The 20,312-nt window shown below is 51.2% G+C and overlaps 1 protein-coding gene across 18 annotated transcripts in view; it reads left to right on the plus strand.

Moving 5' to 3' along the window:
• The window catches only part of magi2a (membrane associated guanylate kinase, WW and PDZ domain containing 2a), a 95,036-nt gene that overhangs the window by 9,721 nt on the left and 65,003 nt on the right, over positions 1–20,312 (plus strand). For 16 of the 18 annotated variants that reach the window (XR_013467284.1, XR_013467285.1, XR_013467286.1 and 13 more), the window contains exon 2: positions 14,618–14,734. Coding sequence is in view for 13 of the 18 variants with exons in the window: in XM_078100421.1 (XP_077956547.1) it covers positions 14,618–14,734 (117 nt within the window). In the remaining 5 variants the exon portion in view is untranslated. Of the gene's footprint in view, positions 1–13,294; positions 13,561–14,617; positions 14,735–20,312 lie in introns of those variants that run through there. The other 2 variants (XM_078100422.1, XM_078100425.1) reach the window with 1 other exon arrangement.

A 20,312-nucleotide genomic window follows, 5' to 3' on the forward strand; every position in this document is an offset into this window, starting at 1 on the left:
ACTACTCAGCCGAAAATGATTGGACTGTAGCTGCTGCTCGCGGATGATAATAATAATAATAATTTGTTTTATGATCTGATGCACACTGGGTTCTTTTTTCCCGACCTGGACGGTGCACGTCGCTCTTTTGCACTTGCTGAACGTTGCGTTTCCAGCTGGTTCCGGCTGTCCCACTGGTGTACTGAAGCCAAGTGGTCCTTTTGGTGTACTGAGGCCACTCGAGGCGACCGGACCGCGTTTCCGCTCTGCGAGCGCTGCGGCGGACTCCTGTGGCACCGCCGGTTTCTCCCAGTGGCATCTGGCTCGGGCCCGGAAGGCCTCGGTTAGCCGCTCCTTCAACAGAAGGAGAATGTGGTGACATGTGGTCACTTCAGAATGACCACATGGGCCCCCCCCACCCGGGGCTCCTGTGGCGGACGGACCGCGTTCAGGCCGAGAGCGACGCATTGTGACTCTGACGAGGGACCTCCTCTCCCGCCGCCCCCCCCCCCTCACATCTACTCCCTCTGGGGCTCTCACGCCGCCGGCTGTTCGCCATGCGGACCCTCCAACAGCCGGACCTCCCGCCGAGAGATTTCTTTCTCCTTCTGATTCTTCCTGAATCTGCGGGCGAAAGCCGGGGTGCAGCGCCGGCCCCCAACGGGAGGGAGGTGAGATGAGAGCAGATGCCAATATTAGACAGTTCCCTCCTTCGAGGAGTTGGTAGCTTTTATTCCACAAGCTATAATCACGCGCAACGGTGTGCTGCGTGTTTAAAGCTTGTGAAATTCAAAGCGTGTACGCCGCATGAATCTCTGAATCCATGAATCCCCCCCCCCCACCCGACCCCCCTCTCGATTCATTGGAGCCGGCGCGCTTCCTTCCAGGGAAGTGTTTAAAGTAGCAGGGGGAGAAGTGCAGACTCGGCACACGGACTCGGCTCCGGCCCGCCGTGCTAATGAGGTCAAGCAGATACGCACAGTCGCCTAAACGTCTACGGCGGCCCCGCAGGGCTTCCTCCACTGCCGGGGAAGGGCCGGCGACGGCCCGGAAGGGCGAATGAAACGTCCACACGTGATCTGCGCGCCGTGATCTCTTCACATTAGTTGCATTTCTTTGATTTCATGAAATGAGATTGCTTTAGTGAGATAATTAATCCGGGACTTCAGTCTGTCTGCTGCTCAAGCGAAGCGCGTTTTGGTCGATGACCGTCCGCCATCGGGTGGCGTAACGAGGTTTCTTAAGGACTTATTCTGTCAGATACCACATCAGGGCATTTTAATAAAGTTGTCTCATTGCACTAGTGTGTCCCCGAGGAGGTGATCAGCTGGCGATGAGGCGGTTAAGCTTTGCACTGATTGAGGAAACCGCTTTGACAGCTTTTTAAACCCCTCCTCATCCTCCTCCTCCTCCTCAAAAAGGAGTCGCTCTCGCTGGAATGTAAAGAATGCAGCTGGAGCGGAAAAAAACAAAAGAGAAGTTGGCGCTCGTGACAGATGTGCAACCTCATCTAAGCTTTCCCGGAACGCGTTGTTCCCGCTTCTCTCTCTCCAAAGATCAGGGCCGAGAAGAATCGGCAAGACCAGCAGCCGGGCCCGCGGCGCTCACACCTCCGGGTTCAGCGGCTCTTTAAACAGAACCTCCCTTCTCTGAAATGAGCACAACCAGGAGAAGTTCTCCTTCCTTTTCTTTTCGTTGCTTCCTCGTGTCTGAAGTGTTCCAGGAACGAATGGCTTGAATCGGTTCTGTGATCCGGGATGTAACGAGTCACTTTGGAACAGATTGTTGAGATTTAATGAGGCGTCACTAAGAGTAATGGCACGTTGTCGAGTCCTCCGTGTGAACGACCCGAGCCAGAACGTGGCGGCTTCACTTGCCTCTGTGCGCGCTGATGTTTAAATGGCACCAGAGTGTCTGATTATTTACCCCCAGACGGACACAAAGAGGCAGCAGCTTTAACAAAATCAACTCTCTTTGTTGTATTCACTTCAGAAATGGCGTCCTTCCATCGGCGGGGACCGGGGGAAGGAATGTGCATGACGTTGAGCTTTGTTCCTCCCCATGAAATGGTCATTTTATGTCTCTTTGTAGCAGCATCCAACTTCACAAAGTTGCTCTAGTGGAGAGCTCAGGACTTAACCGATGCAACACATCACCACAGGTTGGATTTATCACCTATAATTGGAACCATCTGTTTCAATGATCATCCATAAATGAAGAAGGAACATTTCTAAAATGTTTTTCTATTATTCGACGAATCTGGTGACCCCAACATCTGCACTCCTCTACGGTTTAATATACTTTGGTGGGCAGGGTGTGGATGCAACACTTGGTGTGGATGACGTCTCGGTGGAGCCACACTAAATATTATCATTGTGATTCTAAAAAGGCGGCGTTTCACTCATCCGGCCCTCGCTCAGGTTCCCGTTGCCACGGCGACGGCAGCTCGGTGCTCGTGAGTCGTCGGTCGCAAACCAACGGGCAGACAGACGGGCATTTATTAAACTTCTGTCTTTTTAAAAAAAAACTTATTAGCTTAAAGCAATTAAAATCTCCCTGCGACAGGAGCAGCTCGCCGCAATCCGAGATCTCGCGAAAAACAGAGGACTGTGCATCGCTGCCGTCGGGCGGGGGGGGGGGGTGGCGGGGCGGGGGCCCAGGAGACGTTCCTTCCCTCTCAGGTGGAGCGTTTGACTGAAGCAGCAATGCTCTTAATGTCCCTTCAGGGCTGCCCAGCTTCTGGTCCAGTCCAAATACGCCCAGCGACGGATAACGTACTTATTATTCGCCCGTCTTTTCTGATGATGCAAATAGAGCAAATTTTAAGGTTGAGATTCTCTTTCCCGTCGATTTAAGGCTGATTTATAAACGCTTGTTTATCCAGCTTTAAATCCTTCTCTTATTTGCCAGGCCAGCAGCATAGCTATCAGACATGCAATATCAGTGGACCGTTAGCAGTGCTAACAATGCTAAGCTAGGATGGGGAGCGGCTGTGGAATCCTGTTTTCAACCTTTTTGATCATTTGAGCTCGCCGGCTTTCTGCATCGAACCCCTAATTTCACTCCCTCAGATGGGAGCTGGGCGGCGTGCGCCCAAAATTTCACAACGCAATCAAGTCGAGGCGCCCGCTCCCGGCGGATCAGATTCGGGCGAAGCGGCGCATTCTAAATTTCCTCTGACACACGAAAAAATAAGGTTTCCTGAGAAATGTCAAATTGCTGCAGGCTGTGATCTTTCCATGAATCCTTTCATTCCTTTTGCCGTGGCTACTTCCGTCCGTATCAATCTCTGCGTGGACAACACCTGGTTTCTTACCACACACACACACACACACAGAATTTCTTCTGTCTGATGGAATTGAAACCAAACACATGTTTACGGACAACGGGAGTCATCAGTCGGGGGAATTCCAGCTCCCATTTGTCTCCTCGCTCGGTGCCACATCCACGCCGGCAGCTAAAGACTTCAGGGCCGGTGGTTGTCCCTCATGCCGGGACGACGAGGCGGGATGGACGCGTGTCTTTTCATCATGTCCGCCGTGCTCCTGGGGGGCTGCTCGCAGTGTGGCGAATGGTTTCTCCCCGGTAAACGTTGCTTTAGTGAAGAAGTGCTGCAGAAACAGACGACTGACACGCACAAGTCGTGCAGATTGTGCGAGCTCACCCCCCCCCCCCCCCCCCGCAACATTACCGAACACCTCCAATTTTTTGTGTCTCTCACTTGGCCGACGAGGACACATATGCTGGGAGTGATTTGCACTTACTCGTCCATCTGCTCTGCAGCAGACCGGTTATTTGTTTTTTTGGATTTTTTTTCCTCTTCTCGTTGCTGCTCTTGTTCGTGGTTGTAAATCCCGATGACAGTCTCAGCGGTGGTGTTAGCTTAGAAGTCAACACGCGTCCCCTTTTTGAATCCAAAATAAGTGTATTATTAACACATGTTTTTATTTTTAATGGAAAAACACGCAGCACAAGAAATATGGAAAGATCTGCCGGTATTAAAAAGGATGCACCAAGCTGCTCACAATTCATTTGACAGCCATTGCCCCCAAAGCGCAGTCATGCCAGGTTGCACACTGAGACACACACACACACACACACACACACACACAGACACACACATGTCTGTTAAACACTGCTTTCAGTGTTAATGTCACTAACCAAACACTCGGATCTTCGCTGTGCTCTTTAACCAAAACAGCTCCCCTGAGGCGTCTGAATCCGCATGTTTGCCTCGGTCGGCCGTCTCCATTCGTCTCCATCGTCTCCATTCGTCTCCATTCGTCTCCATCGTCTCCAGGCTGTGCGTGTCAGCACGTTTCCATCACCGCATCATCTGTTGGAGCTGTGGGGGTTAGCAGCGATAGCGGGCTATCATCGCATCTCCGCGAGCAGTCCCTCGCCGATGTCGCGTGTGTGTGTGTGTGTGATGGATGCCAACCCGCTCCAGATGTTACCGTCTGCAGAGATGCTAATGGCCTGTTATCGCTTTGTGGGGCCTTCAGCCCAAAACCCGGCTCTTTTTATATCCAGAAATCAAGCCTCACACGTGGAGGCGTGCGTTGTTTGTAGCAGTTTGGAGGTCAGCAAAGAGTCCGACATCCTCTTGATTGGCTTCATTCGGGCTTCCACACCTAGCAGGTACGGGAGTATTTCTGATAAATCACCTCAGAGGAGCAGCCGCCGTGCATGTACAGCCAACGCCTCCCTATTCACTCAAGTGCACCACTTTCATCGCCATGGTTACCACCTGGACGGGAGGCGGCAGGCCGAATCATCGTTGCGAGCAATTAATCAGCCGGTGGGATGAATCCCGGTCATCTAATTACTGACCAATTACATGGAAGTGTTGCCCAAGAGGGACGTCGAGGCTGTCGCTGTCTAATATGATTCCTGGGGTTGTGTGTTTCTGTCCATTACCACGGGAACAAGCTGGACATTTAAAGCATAACGACGAGGTGGTGACTATATTTTTCACCCTCATAATCCTTTTTAACAGAGTTTAACACTTTATTAACGTCTTACACATTGAGGCGCATACAGTATCAATACACAAACGACAATAACCTGCACAGAGCCGACGCATATGAGCGAGGAAAAGAAGCTTCTGATTGCCAGAGAAGCAGAAGCCAAGAAAACAAAGTGAAATATTTTTGTAATATCAGGGTTACAGGAATACACACGAGTTTGACTGAGCGTTCTCCTGCTCGCTGTATCCAGTAAGCGAGCTCTTATTGTGGCGAGCATATTTCCCCAAGTCTTGACAAAGAGCGTTTTTCTGCATTTAGCTGCAAACCAGAATGAGAGCCAGTGAATAGTACAGTTCATGAAGTTCATGAAACAACAACTTACCTGAAACCTTCAGTAGCTCACCGATTGGGTGTTTAGCCTCTTTTATTTTCACCTATTTTTACTTCTACTTGTTTTTCTGTCCGTGTCTGTGCACCAGCTGCCGTCCTCGTCTCGTCCCCCCGAAGCCCGTAAAGGCCCCCGGCGGTAAAACTCTGCACACCTTTTTATGCATTTCTGTAGTGCATCATCTTTGATTGCTGCGATGAAAAACTCATCAAATCGCTTTCATTGGGGCCAAAGTGACCAGGGAGGTGGAGGCCACCTGCCATTGTCACTGCGTTTATTCCAGAGAAGAAATAAGTGGGTGACGAGCTCGCTCCATCACCCCCCCGCCGCCCCTTTTGCCTCCTTCAAAATGAAGTCTCGCACATTAACTCGGCACTGAGCTCACGTCTGACAAACCTCTGCCGCTCCTTTATCCAAATGATCACTCTCACACTCTCTCGCATCTGACTTCTCGCTCCGACAATCCAAATGAAAAATAGAAGTCATTAAGCGAATACTGGAATTGAAAACTGCGTGTTGAACACCGTCTCGCTCCGTAGGACAGAAGCAGGCATATGAATGTGTCCCAATAGTCGGGTGAATGTGTTATTATCGTATCTGGAGCCGTGGGGGGGGGGGGGGGGGCTGTGATCGCCTCCCTTGCATCCGTCTTAGTGGAAATGAAGCTGATTTGTTTTGGGGGAGACGGACGCGTCCTCGTGGGCGGAGCCGCTGAAGGAGCTCATTCTGTCCTCGTCGAGCCTGTCGGAGGGAATGTGAAGAGCCATTTGTCTCTGGGGGGGGGAACAGAGGGGGGGGAAGAGGCCTCTGGCTGAAGCTCCTCCACGAGTCAGTGTGTGTGCGTGTGTGTGTGTGTGTGAGCTGTTTACTGTACATCCATACAGTAAGACAGCGAGGGATTAAACTGCAATACTTTATCTTGGTGTCATAAAATGATAAGAAAGGTGGGCTTTACTAACGGTGCTCGTGTGTGTGTGTGTGTGTGTGTGTACGTCCTCCTGTCGTGTGAACCCCCCCCCCTCCCTGCATTCGCTCCCTGACGGTGCTGAGCAAGCATCTCATAGCTTCTTCTTTTTTTCTCCCGCCACCTTCGGGGAGAGATGAGTAATCTCTGAGTCGCTCCGAGGCTTCAAATGGAAGTCGCTCATTTGTGAACTAATTGAGCCTCCAGCGGCACCGCCTGTTGACGAGCCATTAGCACGCGGAAGCCCCCCCCCCCCCCCCTCCCCACCTTCTCCACCCCCTCCACCCCGAGCGGCGGGGAGGCACTTGCTGCAGGTAATGGAACCCGACAGGTTTTGACAGGAGACGAAATGAAGACCGTGTCTGTGATCCGGCCGTCAGATTGAGATGGTTCGTCGCTGTGTGCCGTCTTTATTGTTCCTATTTTTTCGTTCCTGATTCACTCGCCGCCGACTTTGAAATGAGGACGCCTGAGAAATGTTTTCCTTGAGCTACCGGTGAAGAGTTACCTCTTCCTCCCTCGGAGGCCGGTCCTTCCTCGCGCACATGTCATGCGTGCTGCAGCTGAGGAGAGCGAGGGTGAAACGTAAAGGAGGAGAAGTTAAAAGGAGGCCAGCGAGGAGATGAAGTCTTTATATCAGAAGTGATTATGCCGCCATTAAAATTTGATTTCGGCTCCCCACACAGCCTTTTCCTCTTATCCCTGGACGAGAGAAAGACATCAAAGTCTCGTCGGGGATGAAGGAGAGAGAGAGAGAGCTCTGCATTATGACGTCTGCTCTGTTTCACCGTATAAAGTCCCCACTTTCAAGGCTCCTGAATAATGGAGGGCAGCTCGCGTGGCGCTGTGGTAAAAGGTCTCTCCCATCGCTCCCACAATAGATGGATAAATAAATCATCGGCTGCTGGAAAACGCCACTCTGGATGTTTTCTGTGTTCGATCTGCTCTCTGGATCTCCATCACCTAAAACCCCCTCAGCCCCCATAGATGGCAGTGTCGAGCCACACAGATGTTGCCCCCCCCCCCCCACACACACACACACACTCTCGTGCTTACACAGCCATCTTCCTCAAAGCACCCACCTGCATGCAGAAATAGCATTCACCTTAAAAAAAAAGAAAGCGCCTGAGAGAAATGGGACGTGAAACACGAGGCCGAGGAACCTTTTCGCTGCTGGAATCCAAACGGGGGCCGAGGAGCGAATCCGGTCTTCAAACGGCCTCTCGGCGTCGCATGAATGTTTAATGCGCCGTGCCAACAACTCGTGTTCGCATCTCGTCGCTCACCAGAAGAGAAGACGAAGGGTCAAGTCGGGTCGGACAGAGTTTGTCTTTTTTTTTTTTTTTTTTGCCTCAAACACGCAACTAAATAAATAAAGTCACGGCGCTCCTCTGATGACCCGGCGAAAATCTGCAACGTGCTGACGTGGGCGTTGAGTACGACACCGGAGGCCGGACGGGGAGCATTAGCTCTCTCGCCTTAAGTGTCGCGTGCTCGCCGTTTCCTTCAGGTTCCCCCGGCTAATGGCGCCCACCTGCCAATCGGTCGCGCTTTGATCACGCGGGCCGAGCCGACCCGCTCCGTCCGATAATTGGACGGTAACTCAATTCGAGGGTGACGGTAATTAGGCCGACGTGCCGGAATAAAGAATCCGAGGACTAACAGCATAAGGGATCAGTTGATGAGTGGATGTTCTGACTGACAGAAGAGGAACGTTTACCAGACGATTCGTCTCTGAAGGGATTCATAAAGCAGCGACCCCCCCCCCTCAGTGCGAGCGTTCTCTGACCGCAGCTTCTCAGGTGTGAATATCTGCTTCATCTCACTGTGATCAGACTGAACTTGGGGATTTGGGTCACAGTCCCTGAGATGCAATTTAATTCCCTGCTTCTCGTGAAATCAATAAATCAAAGAACTCCAAGACCTTTTTTCATATTTGGCTCAAAGTTGAACTGATTAGAATTTGGTGGCCGAAGGTCACTTTGACCTCACAAAGCGCCCTTTTCACACCATTACTAGAATGAATGTGCTAATTAGAAGTGTTGCATGTTGGGAGTGGATGCAGACCAGAACCGCCGTGTATTAATGCAGAAACTCTCAAATGTTTCTCAGTGGTTCGTCCCGACAGGCTGACGGTGCTTTGAGATATTCTGAGGCGGTCGATATCTGTATTCTCCACACACCCACCCCTCAATGAATCATCTCAGGCACTCGCTCTCTCTCCTCACTTTATTGGCTTTCCTTTTTTGGGGGGCGGGTTCCATTTAAGCGCTCTCTCTCTCTCTCGCCTCGTTTTGCCCGATACGTCGTATACGGGGGCGAGCCTCTCGCCAATGGTCGTGTGATACAAGGACGCCCGCATCAATTAGGCAGAACGGAGCGGCACATCAATATTTATTTCATCTGCATATAAATGAGATCGGGTGTTAGGGAGCCATTTGCTGATGAATCTCTCCAGAGCTCCACTCACGGGGGGTTAGGTGGGGGGGGGGGACCGAGGTATAATCTCTAAGAAGAGGAAATATGGAGGCTCGGCTCCGTCCGTAAACCTTACCAAAGAAGAGAGCAGTTCAGCGAGGTCAGAGGTCAACCCCTGGGAGTAATATCGTGGGGGGGGGGGTGTTGACAGTGACGCTGATGAACTGCGGAGCAAGAAGTCACATCCGCGGAGGGCTCCGAGCTGGAGACTCAATCGCATGTCATCCTGCGTGTTCCCACTCTGCCCCCGAGGCGCCCGGGGGAGGGCGGGGGCGAGGGTGGGGGGGGGGGTGGAGAGGGGGCTGGTGGGCTGCTGCAGGGCGTCTCCGCAAGACCGCATGAACAAAAAGAAAGTCGTCCGTTCGGAGGGAGACGGCGGCGAACCAGTCGATGGAGCTGTCCGTGGGAGTTTGAGTCGTCTGCAGCCTTCAGCTACTGGGACCAGCATGCAGCAGTGATGGGACGTGACAGGTGGACCTTCCCCTCGTGCCGCGCAGAGAGGCGCAGAGAAGCAGAACTCGGGCGACTAAAACGCGGATTCCGTACACAACCACTTCTTGTTTTCATTATTCATTATTCTGTTAAGATATTCATAAGTTTACAGTGGTGGTTACCTTAAATAGCTTGTTTTCTCTCGTACACAGTTCACAACCACAATAAAAGTTTTATCGCCTCCAGCAGCGCATATATATATATATATATATATATATATATATATATATATATATATATATATATATACACATAATACTACTATCATGTAAATAATACCATTATTTCTCTTTAAATTTCTCGCGAGCTCTTTCAAATGAACGCCTTTACATTTGATTGGACCTCTAGAAAAGGGGCGGGCTCAGAGTATACGTGGAGGAAGAGACGAGAGGGACCCGGGCTTTGTGTGGCCGGGCGTAGAAAAGTCTTTCCTCCCCAGCTCTTGAAGTCACGGAGGCCTTTTTGTCAAATCCTCTCGTCCTCAAGAAGAAGATGAAGCACTTCACGGGGGGGGGGGGGGGGCGCGGCCGCTAAATAGGCGCCACGTCGCTGCTTCTGGCGCTTCAGACTGAGCTCAACTTGCACGGAGCCTCCAGCGAAGCCCAAAATGGCCTCGAGTTCGCGCGTTTGCGGTACTTTCACGGCGAGAGTCTTCCGTCAGCCCGTCGGCGTTCGCTCGCCCGGATCGTAATTAAACCGCCTCTCGCCAGCGAGGGAAATCAATAAGCTGCTACGCACCCCGGTCGTAATCGGTGAAATAGACCGGCACGTTTTTTTAGTTTTTTTCAAAAGTCGCTCTTCTCTGGCTGCGTTTTGAGGGCTTTGCAGTTAATCGCTGTGCTAAAGCGCTGTGGATTTCAAAAGCCGCGTTGTTGGTGTTTGCTTGGTCCGGTCCATCCTCCTAATCGCTCGGGTCCTTTACACTCTCACCTCCCTTAGAAAGCATCCAAGACAATAACCTCGTCTGAAGGAAGCTCTCAGAGAGCGGTTTGTTGGAGGAGGCTTGAAGGATGAACTTTGTACTTTGCAGCCTGTTGGAGAAGATGCTCGGAGCAGGAAGTGTTACGCTGGCTTCGAGTCATGCACTGCAGAACTCCTCTCTTCTTTTTTTGGTTCAGCAGCCCCGTGTAGCAGACCGCCATGGGGGCAGCCGGCGATTCGTCACGTGACAAATGTCCGGTTGTGATCAGAGTATCGGTGGTGAACAGGAAGTTTGTCGCCTCATCAAAACATTCAGACTAAAGCTGATGAGGATGCATGATGGGTCCAACCTGACGAGGCCGCCCTCTTGGAGTTTGATGATAACCCCAGAGGTCACACACACACACACGGCGGCTTTTACTCTTTGGTCCCCCCCCCCCTCCAGAAAAAGCTTTTGAGAGTAAGTAAAGTAACTCTAGGTGACTAATATGAGATGTAAACGTGTGTGTGAGAGAGAGAGTCGGTGCAAAAGAACGAGGAACTCACTTTAAACCGAAGTGTCTGATGGATTACCTTCTGCCCCTGTGAATTCAGCGTGTGTGTGTCTGTGTGTGTGTGTGTGTGTGTGTGTGTATCAAGCCAACGTCAATGTACTGGCCTGCTGCCGATCCCCCCTCATTTAAAATGAAATCCCCAGCCAACGTTGCATTGACATTTCCCCTCTCAGCCTCACATTGTCACAGTTCATTAAAACATAATTAAAAACAGGAATCCTCCACAGCTCGCCGCTGTCACCCGCTGCGCTGGCCGAGGAAACGTTTACATAGAACAGAGCAGCGTCGAGCCATTTTCCCACAATGCATCTCTGCCGGCGCACGTAATCGTGGCGTAAGCTTCTATTAGCGGCGGCGCCGGGCTCGGCAGAGCGGAGCGGCTCCTGCGCTGTGATTGGGTTATTTTTTCGGGTTACACCGGCCCCAGCAGGCGGGGGGGGGGCGCACAAGAGCTGTGCTGTAACCGTGACGACGCTCAGGAAGGAGGATTGGCCATATGTGACATATGAATGAGCCTCCGGGTTCTCAGTCGGCCCCCGGGGGTCCAGCTCCAGGGAGACTCCACTCGTTTGGTTCTTCGTAGCGGTGCACCGACACCGATTTTGGACACTGACTCATGTAGCAGGGAGATTTTCTTCATTTGAGCATTTTCTTTATGCAGACAAAGTTTTCCATATTTATATTTATCGACTGGCGATGACGTCACTTTGGTAGAAGTGAGGTTGTTGTCAAGGCAACCAAACTGTCGGCCAAGCAGTGCCATCCAAGACACATCTGCACCAGAGTCTCCACAGCTGGGACTTGTAGCGTGTAGCGCGTAGCAATAGGTCTTGTTAAGACCAGAATGCTTTCACTGTCGGAGTCATTAGCTGGCACATGCGTTCATACATAATGTGTCTTGGCACAGTTTGGAAAGTATTGACTCCCGCAGCCACAAACGATGGATGAATGACGGGCAGAAATGGGCCAATCGATTCAATGACGTGTTAATGTCCTTCAAAAGCCACATTATATACTTTTTGCATTTGCATTTTTATTCCTATATGCTGCGTCAAAAGGGTTTATCGTCACGATTAAAGAACGATCGCAGTCCCACGCTGAGGCCTACGGCTTAATAATGTCAGATGTTTGGAAAGACTCTTTATCTCACTCGGAGACATCAGTAGACATCGCAATGACATCACATCATTTCCGGTTGTGACCAAAACCAACTGGACACACACGGAGCTGAATCTCAAATGAATCTCCGGGCTCCCACCTTTTCAGTTCAGGGTCTTATTCCGTCTGCTATCCCCCCTAAACACGGAGAGGTGGTGTTCAACGCGTTCTCTCCATTTGATGCACTAATGGCTGGGGAGAAAGGCGCTTCCAGTAAAAGCTCTGGTAGGTGGCACGATGCAGCTCTTAAGTGGTAATGAGCGGATACATGAATGGAGAAAGGAGCAGTTATCAGTCGGTTAAAGTTGGCCTCTGAAAACGAAGTGAACGACCTAATTAACTAAAGAACTGGAACTGGAACTAAAGACACTCTAATCGCCTCTCTCGCATTTTACCAAAATTAAATTTTAGCTAATTTTCTAGCGTCTGACGGTTGAGAGAAGCCAACTTGCCAACGTGTGTGTGTGTGTGTGTGTGTGTGTGTGTGTGCGCACGCGCGCAGTGGAAACCTCCCACCGCTGTAGTTCTTGATAACTTAACATGCGCCGTAAACCACTTGAACACCAAAGTGAATACAGATGAGGACGACTTGCGGCGTTGATGAGGTTTTCTTGCAGCGCTGTCATCCGCTGGTTGGTGACCTCTGACCTCGCTCGAAAGTGGAGAGTCTAATTATTAGCCGTGAACTCGGCGGCAACGGCGGTCGGTTTTCTTAAACTTTCGGCAACTTTCACCACAGAGTTGTTGGCATCATACTCAAGCATTAAGAACTAATCAAGGCCGTGCGTTGAAGGCGCTGTGCCTTCACCTCCACGCCCTCCGCCCCAGCTGCTCCGTGTCTCCCCCTCTCTCTCCCGGGGGGAATCACATGACACCTGCTGAGCTTCAGATGCTGCACGCTCCTGCTGTACTCGGCAACAACGCGTCCCAGGCAACCATATGCTGAACGTACGTCTGAACCAGGAGGGAGAAGCTCTAGTGTCTAATAAACTGTTTGAATCACGTTATATATCACGACACTTGGTCTGGTGTCTCTCTGCTGCCACTTCTCCAAGGACACCTCTCATGAAGATGACTAATACGCCCCGCGGGAGGTCTTGTTTGAGGGTCGTGGGGAGGAGAGGGGGGGGTTACTTTTAATCCGAGGGAGGCGCGTGGGGAAAGCGGATGCAGTGCCTGGCGCTGCAGACGGGGGGCGTCGCAGGACCTGAGAGGGAAAGGGAGAAATATATAAATAAATAAGTCAGAAGAGGGATCTCGGTGAGATTGGTCCCCACCGCCGGAGCCGCGCTTCAACGGTCGCTCTCCCCCCTCCCTCCTCTCTCTCTCTCTCTCTCTCTCTCTCTCTCCCCCCTCGCCCTGGTGTCGCTCAGCCTCCCGCTTCATCCCTCCACACGGCGGAGTGCAGAGAGAGGTGAACCGGGTTTTTCCTCTCCTCTCTCCCTGCGCTGGCTGTGGCTGTGGCTACGATTTGGGGACAGACAGAGACACAGTTGGGGAACCGAGGGACAGGACGGTACTTGGAAGTGGGGGGGGGGGGGGGGGGTGACAACAACGTGGAAAGATCCAGCGCCGGATTTCCTCCAGCGGAGATTATTTTTGCATTACAAAACCTGTGGAAAAAAAGGATCTACTCCGCCGCTGTCCGCAGAAGAGGTGCCATTAAGCGTGTTAATGTGTGTGTGTGTGTGTGTGTGTGGGTGTGTGTGCGCTCACCATCTCAGTGTGCAGATTCATTGGTTTGTCTTCTTCTCCCATGCTGATGTGAGATTGTCTGTCCGTGCTGCTCTCTGTAATTCTGGTTTGCACAATTAGAGTGCAGCGCTCCGTGAGTTAGTTCAGCTCTGATGGATAAACGCACAATGGTGTGTGTGTGTGTGTGTGTGTGTGTGTGTGTGTGCGTGCGTGTGTGTGCGTGTGTTTCACACGACAGAAGAATCACAACATGCTGAATAAAAATGTCTCCCCAGCACGATGGAAAACTTCTAGACGAGGTTGTTTTTTGACGAGCGTGTCGTGTCTGTGAGGATGCACGTGTGCGTGTCACATGCGTGCTCTCCGGCACATCATGCTTTGATGTCACTGCCTCAGGATCACGGAGAGGGAAAAAAAGATGCGGGGGGGGGGGGGGGGGGGGGGAAATGCTATGTGGCACGGAGCCAAGGTGCCGCTTTAAGGAGGACGCTGAAGGTGAGACGGATGTCTCCTCAGCTGTGCTCCGTCTCTCTGCGTCTCCAGGACGAGTGTGTTGGTTAAACCGTGAGGAATCCCTTAAATACCCCCCCCCCCCCCCCCCTCCCTCATCTGTCCCGTCTCTGCTTGATATGTGATTGTATGAGTGCGATGTCCCCCCGTCCCCTCTTGCCTTCCATCAGTCACACTTCCATTTCTTCTGTCCCCTTTTTATTTATTCATCTCCCGTCCCGCTGATTGACAGACTGGTTTAAAGTGGAAGTCTTATCCCAGAACTGGGAGCGCTGAGAGAGAGAGGGAGGGGGTTGGGGGGGGGACTCAGGTGAGGAGAAAGGGAGTGAAAAGTAGCCCCCTGGGGAGGCCGCCGGTGATTTATTTGTAGACATTTCTCCACATTAACACCTCCACCAATGCGGGTGTTGGTGGAGTGTTCATCGGCGTTGGCTGTAGTTGTTGGGGGGGGGGGGGGAGGCGGAGGTCTGATTGTGATTACTGACTCCTGTCCCTCGTGTTCTTCCAGGGGGCGTGATAGACAAGGACCTGCGCCGCTACCTCAACCTGCGCTTCCAGAAGGGCTCGGTGGACCACGAGCTGCAGCAGATCATCCGGGACAACCTCTACCTGCGCACCGTCCCCTGTGAGTCCCTAGCTTCCTCTGCACCCTCCTCACTGCTTGAGAGGAACAGTCCAAGGTGGAGTGGGGGGGGGGCGCAATCGGAAATCTTTAGTTCTGCTTTCCCGGTATCGAACATTAGCACCTCTATGCTACGCTAGCTGCTCACCTTTCCACTCTGATGTGTTGCTTTTCGCTACTATCTTTAGCATTTCAACCTGAATCCACCACTGAGTCGGTCTTTCATCCCAGGAGAGCCTTAAAACATCTATTTTTGATGTCTGCTTCTCCGTGAAATAACCCTTTTGTATTTTGCCAATAATTGACCGCAGCTCCCTCCGTCTCCAATTAGCGGAATTAACCGCGTCACGCAGTCGAGCCGCTGAGTTGTGTAGACAATCAAAAAGACCACTTGGAGGTATTTTTTTGTTCAAGCATTTTAAACTAATTGCCTAAGTGGGTTTTCTTTGCTGCGTGTGTGTGGGTGTGTGCGTGGGGGGGCATCAGTCTTATTAAGCCCCCGGTGATTATATGAGCTTAGACTTGCTGATGTTTAATCCATATTCTTGTGATTTCTGTTTGCCATGTTAGCTGAACATACGCTCATCGCTGTCCGTCAATAGGCTGTGCTGTTTAAGAGTGTCTGTGTGTGTGTGTGTGTGTGTGTGTGTGTGTGTGCATGCTCTTATCGGTGTGTGTGCTGCGTGTTAGCTCCACATTAGCCCGGTGGTGCCATTAGGCCCAGCTGTCTGTTGGCTACCTCTCCCCTGAATCCTTAATGGAGGTGCGTTCTTCAGGGCCGGGGAGCTCGCCGACTGGAGCCTCATATCCGCCGCGCTCTCACAGCCCGATACAACAGGACATACTTGTGTGCGTTGGGGGGGTAAAAAGCTATTTGTTTGCAACACAAGTGTAATTTTCTCTGATAACCAGTCGCTGGGCCACTGGAGATAACGGGTGAGGAAACAAATGGGAGAACAAATGGAGGGGGGTTAAGGGGGAGGAGGCACGGCGGCGATGGGCCTCGGACAATGAAGGGGAGGGGGAGTAAATGGACCCAGAGGTTAACTGATGCGTTTGTGAAGCTTTGGCGACGGGCGCGTCAATGTTCCACGCGTGGCTCCGCCCCTTTTTCAGTTTAGCTTCAACGCCGCCTCCTCCCCCTTTCACACATGCCGTCGAGGGCAAAAGGTTATGCAAATCGCACAATATGGACTTTCAATTTTTACATTTCTTTTAGGCTCAATATTGATTAAAGGTGCAACGTGTGTCAAAATACCGTTGCACGTTTCAGTGTCGTGCTGCGATTTCTTGGGTCTCCAGGAGCCTCGTTTAGAATTTAAGGCCTCTAGATGTGTTCTTGGCCACAGGGTTAGAAAAAGTCCTTCAGCTGGAGGAACACTCGGTATTCACTGTGCCGGCCGTTTGCTGCATTGAATAACTCATCAAGTCTCCAGGCGGCGACTTGAGGTCGACTCCAGAGGTCACCCAACGAGGCCAAAGGTCACCGGCCTCCGATTGGGTATCGTCAGTATAGACCAAGCTGTAGGTGGAGCTTTAAGGGGGCCAAATGTGGACAAACCACAGAGAAGAAGAGAAAGAAAAAACGCACCTGTCAAAAATAAATGTACTTATAGTTGTGGGGGGGGGGGGCGGGTTTAAAGATCAGATCATCAAAGGAATTAAAGTGTAACGCTTGAGCAGCAAAGACGACGGCGTGTCTCTCTCCTCTCGTCGTCGGGATGGAGGCTGACCGGCGGGCGGAGGGAGGGGGAGTCGCGTGGCCCCGCCCCAATCCGGGGGCTCTCAGACAAATTGCCTGGTGGGAATCCAAGGTCAAAGCGTTAATAGCCTGAGCCCGTGTGAAATCAGGCCCGGCGTCTGGTAATCCACACGGATCGGACGGGAGGGGGCGGGGGTGGGGAGGGGGCCTGTGTGTGGACCGGGCGAGGCACCTTATTAAGAGAGCGCCATCGGTTGAATTATTTAAGTGGAATTGAACCGCCAAGCGATGAAATATATGGATTTTCTGATTTAAGCTGATTTTCACAGTTTGTTTCTCACAGACACACACACACACACACACACACACACACACACACACATGCACCCACTTGTTTATGCTCTGTGTGCTTTCATTTGAAGCCAAGGAGACCCCACCCCCTAAAAATAAAAAAACATTTTAAACAGTTTAAGCATTTCCCAGCATTTGACTTAGACGTGTGTGTATTTAGACTAAATACTAAATATCAGCTGAAAAGATTGTCTCATGTTTCTCCCTGAAAACTGAATTAAATATAAATAACCACAGTGCTTCTGGGAATAAATAGTTCATTGGGATTAAGTAACTCATCACTCAGTTGTTCATGTAATCCATAGCTTTGTGTTTAGGGTTCTTTAAGAGAACCCAGAAAACAAAGTTATTGTTCTGTTTGTATGGATTAGACAGCGGAATAAAAAAAAAGCGTGCAGTGCGTTCTACCTTTTAGCTGATTTAATGCACTCCATCTCCATCCAAACGGTTTAGTCAAATAAACCAAATCCAATTAAAAAATGTAGAGGAAAAGCGAATCGATACCATTAACCTCTCACCGCCGACTGGCGTGACGACAGCTCGAAGGACGCGTGGAGGAGGAACGGCGTGGCCTGCCTGCAGAAGAGGGACAATTACACCGAACCGCTAATGGAGACTTAAAGTTTATGAAGGGTGTGATTGGACGTTCCCACATCTGTCCTCAAAGCGCTCGGCTGCGTGTCCATCACGGCCTCACCGCCTTGGTTGAACCGCGCGCGCGCGCGTGTGTGTGTGTGTGTGTGTGTGTGTGTGTGTTTGTGTGCTTTAGCCCTGACGTGCGTTCACAAACAACTCAATTCTCTCTCCTCCGACTGTCACGTGTCTGCGTTTGTGTTCCGTTAGCCGGATGTCAGATGGGTGATGTAATACTCCGGATAGCAAAAAGAATAACAGCTCCCAGGTGATTCATTATGTAGCATCACTATGAAAGAACCTAATAAGCAGCAGAGGTTTGAGTCTTCCGGACCGTTGGGGGGCAGGTGGGGGGGGGCCTCACTGTGGAGCTCCGAGCTGGGGCCCTGTAGGAGATGAATGAGGAGCAGATCGCTCTCAAGCGAAGAGGAGGAGGAGGTGCAGGAGTGAGCAACATCAACACCTGCCGTTTGTTCTGGTGTGGATAGTAATGGATCTCGTTATAACCCCCCCCCCCCCCCCCCAAAAGGTTAGGCAGATCCGACAAATACCTTTAGTTGAAAGCTCTCTCTCTATCACCCATTTACTCTCTGCTCCCTTTTACCCCCCCCCCGCTCCCCTTCTTCACTTACTCATTGGAGGCTGGGCGGGGTTTCCATGGCAACTGTTTCCAGACCCCCATCTGCGTCAAAGGCTCGACTCCTTTCAAACTCACAGCCCACTTTCTCATTCTTCCCCTTCCGTACCCCCCCGCCGCTCCCCCCTCCTCTCTCTTCCCCCTGCTGCTGCCGCCTTCTTCCCACTTTCGGGCAAATGGAGGCTGCAGATCACAGATCACAGGCTAAAACCACGGACCCGGGTTACTGCTTATTGGGATTGGAGTAATTCCTGAAACCCATGAGCTCGAGATAAAAAACAAAAAAACAGATCAGATCTTTTTGATCCCCGACCTTCTCACACATGTGACCGGCTCTCTCCCTGAAGCAGGGTTGGAAGGGGTTGACCGACGATGGGGGACACAGGTGTGTAGACTGCAGACGTGACCCAGGATAGGTGTGAAATCTTGCTTCCAACAAGCCCCGCCCCTCCAATCCCCGGGCGACCTCTACCCTCGTCTGTCCGGTGAATGGCGCCGGAGGGACTCGACCACCTCCTGCGTCCCCGTCACTTTAACGATCTGATGTCTTTAAGGGGAGCGAGGAGAGAATGGGATGTTTAATTAACGAGCTTTCTTTTCGTTCGGTCGCATTCGCAGCACCTAAACCCGAAAGGAGCCACTTACCGTGACTTATTCATTGAATCAGAGCCGAGGCTCCGACGGCTCGGCATCCAGGTTTTTAATGGAAGTCCGGTTCCCCGCCGCCGCCGTGCTCCCGTGACACGCCAGGGCCCGCCGGAATTTCCAGAGATGCATCCGTGCGGTGGCGCTGATCGAAAATGACAGCTCCTCTTAGCTGGAGATAATCAAAACGGCGGGTAAGAGAGTAAGAAGAAGGAGAAAATGGACTTTGGTAGCTTAATTGTGTCCACCAGGAGTTCTCTGAGTACGTCTCCCTCTCCCGCCGCTGACTGTCATCACACAGCCTTCGGCGCAAAAGAAGAAGACACTCAGCGGAATGCAGCTCCGTTGATTAAAGGATCTGTGAGGGTTGCAACAAATCACATATTGAGCAACGTGCGGCTGATAAAATGTTTAATTTATTAGTCTTCATGGGAAAGACCCAAACTCCTCACGCCGCAGCTGCACATTTCACCAGCATCAACTCAATAAATGCGCCTTGTGACTCGACGGAGTCGCTGCATATCGTAGACTATTGTGCGCCATTGGTGTTGGCTTCGAATCTCATACGTCGCCATCTTCAGGGGTTCAAACTTGTCCCCTTTCGGCGAAATTCGGTCCAAGTAATCTGCGAACGCAAGCTGTCATGAATATTTTTTTCAAGCTTGTTCGTTTGGCCAACTCGTGTCATCACGTCATCTTCGGGTCTTTAGCTGCCTAGATGCCGTAATAGACAGGAGTGACGCTGCAAGAACGTCAGTCTTTCTAACGTAGGCTAACGTGCTAATGTCAGACAGTTGGCTGACAGACGCCTCGCAAATCACCTCAACCATTTCTGCTGGTTACAATCACGGTGTTATCGGATAGTACAGGGTCTATTTCTCGGGAACTTTTGAAAAATCGAAGCGAGAAAACGATGAAAAATGTACCTACCTTACCTTCACATAAAAAAATCCCAAAATAAATAATGGGAAATCAACGGAGAAATCAAAGGCTGATATCAATGTAACCTTAGGGAATGAGGGGTGAGAAGCCCCCTCCCTCCCTCTGGCTCATATTTATTCTGTTCGTCCAAAGCAAAATCTATTCTTGAGGTTCCAAACATTTCCAAAGCAATTTGTCTTATAATGTGAGTAGGCGCTCGAGTTATCTTATGTCCCGTCGTTTGAAGCAAACCTTTTAGCTCTGGCATTGGTCTCCCATTATTTATTTATAACGTCACTGGAATGGAAGTCCATTTTCCAGGCTCTTGCACGCCCCCTTCATTGAGGCAGAGGTTAGGTTTGCCTTCCATATGTGCTTTTTCACTTTGTCACCTTTTTCAGCCCTGATGAGTTTGCACCCCTGCATCTTGGTTCACGGCTGTCGCGACCTTGGCCTTGAACGGCGCGTCTACTCCTCTGTCCATATTTGGGCAGCGACCTTTCAATCGCAGTAGCCCCGCCCTAAAGCATGACGAACCTCAAGTTGTATTGCAAAGCGATTCAGACCATAAACTCACGTTTCCAATGTTAACTGATGAAATAAGTCAAGTGAGGAAATGGAGGTATTTTTGTAACCAGATGTGGCGCCCCCTAATGGCCAGAAGGTAGAATGCAAGTGCAATCTGAGACACT

The sequence above is a fragment of the Gasterosteus aculeatus genome, chromosome 4 (assembly GCF_964276395.1).
Source record: "Gasterosteus aculeatus chromosome 4, fGasAcu3.hap1.1, whole genome shotgun sequence".
Taxonomy (NCBI): Eukaryota; Metazoa; Chordata; class Actinopteri; order Perciformes; family Gasterosteidae; genus Gasterosteus; species Gasterosteus aculeatus.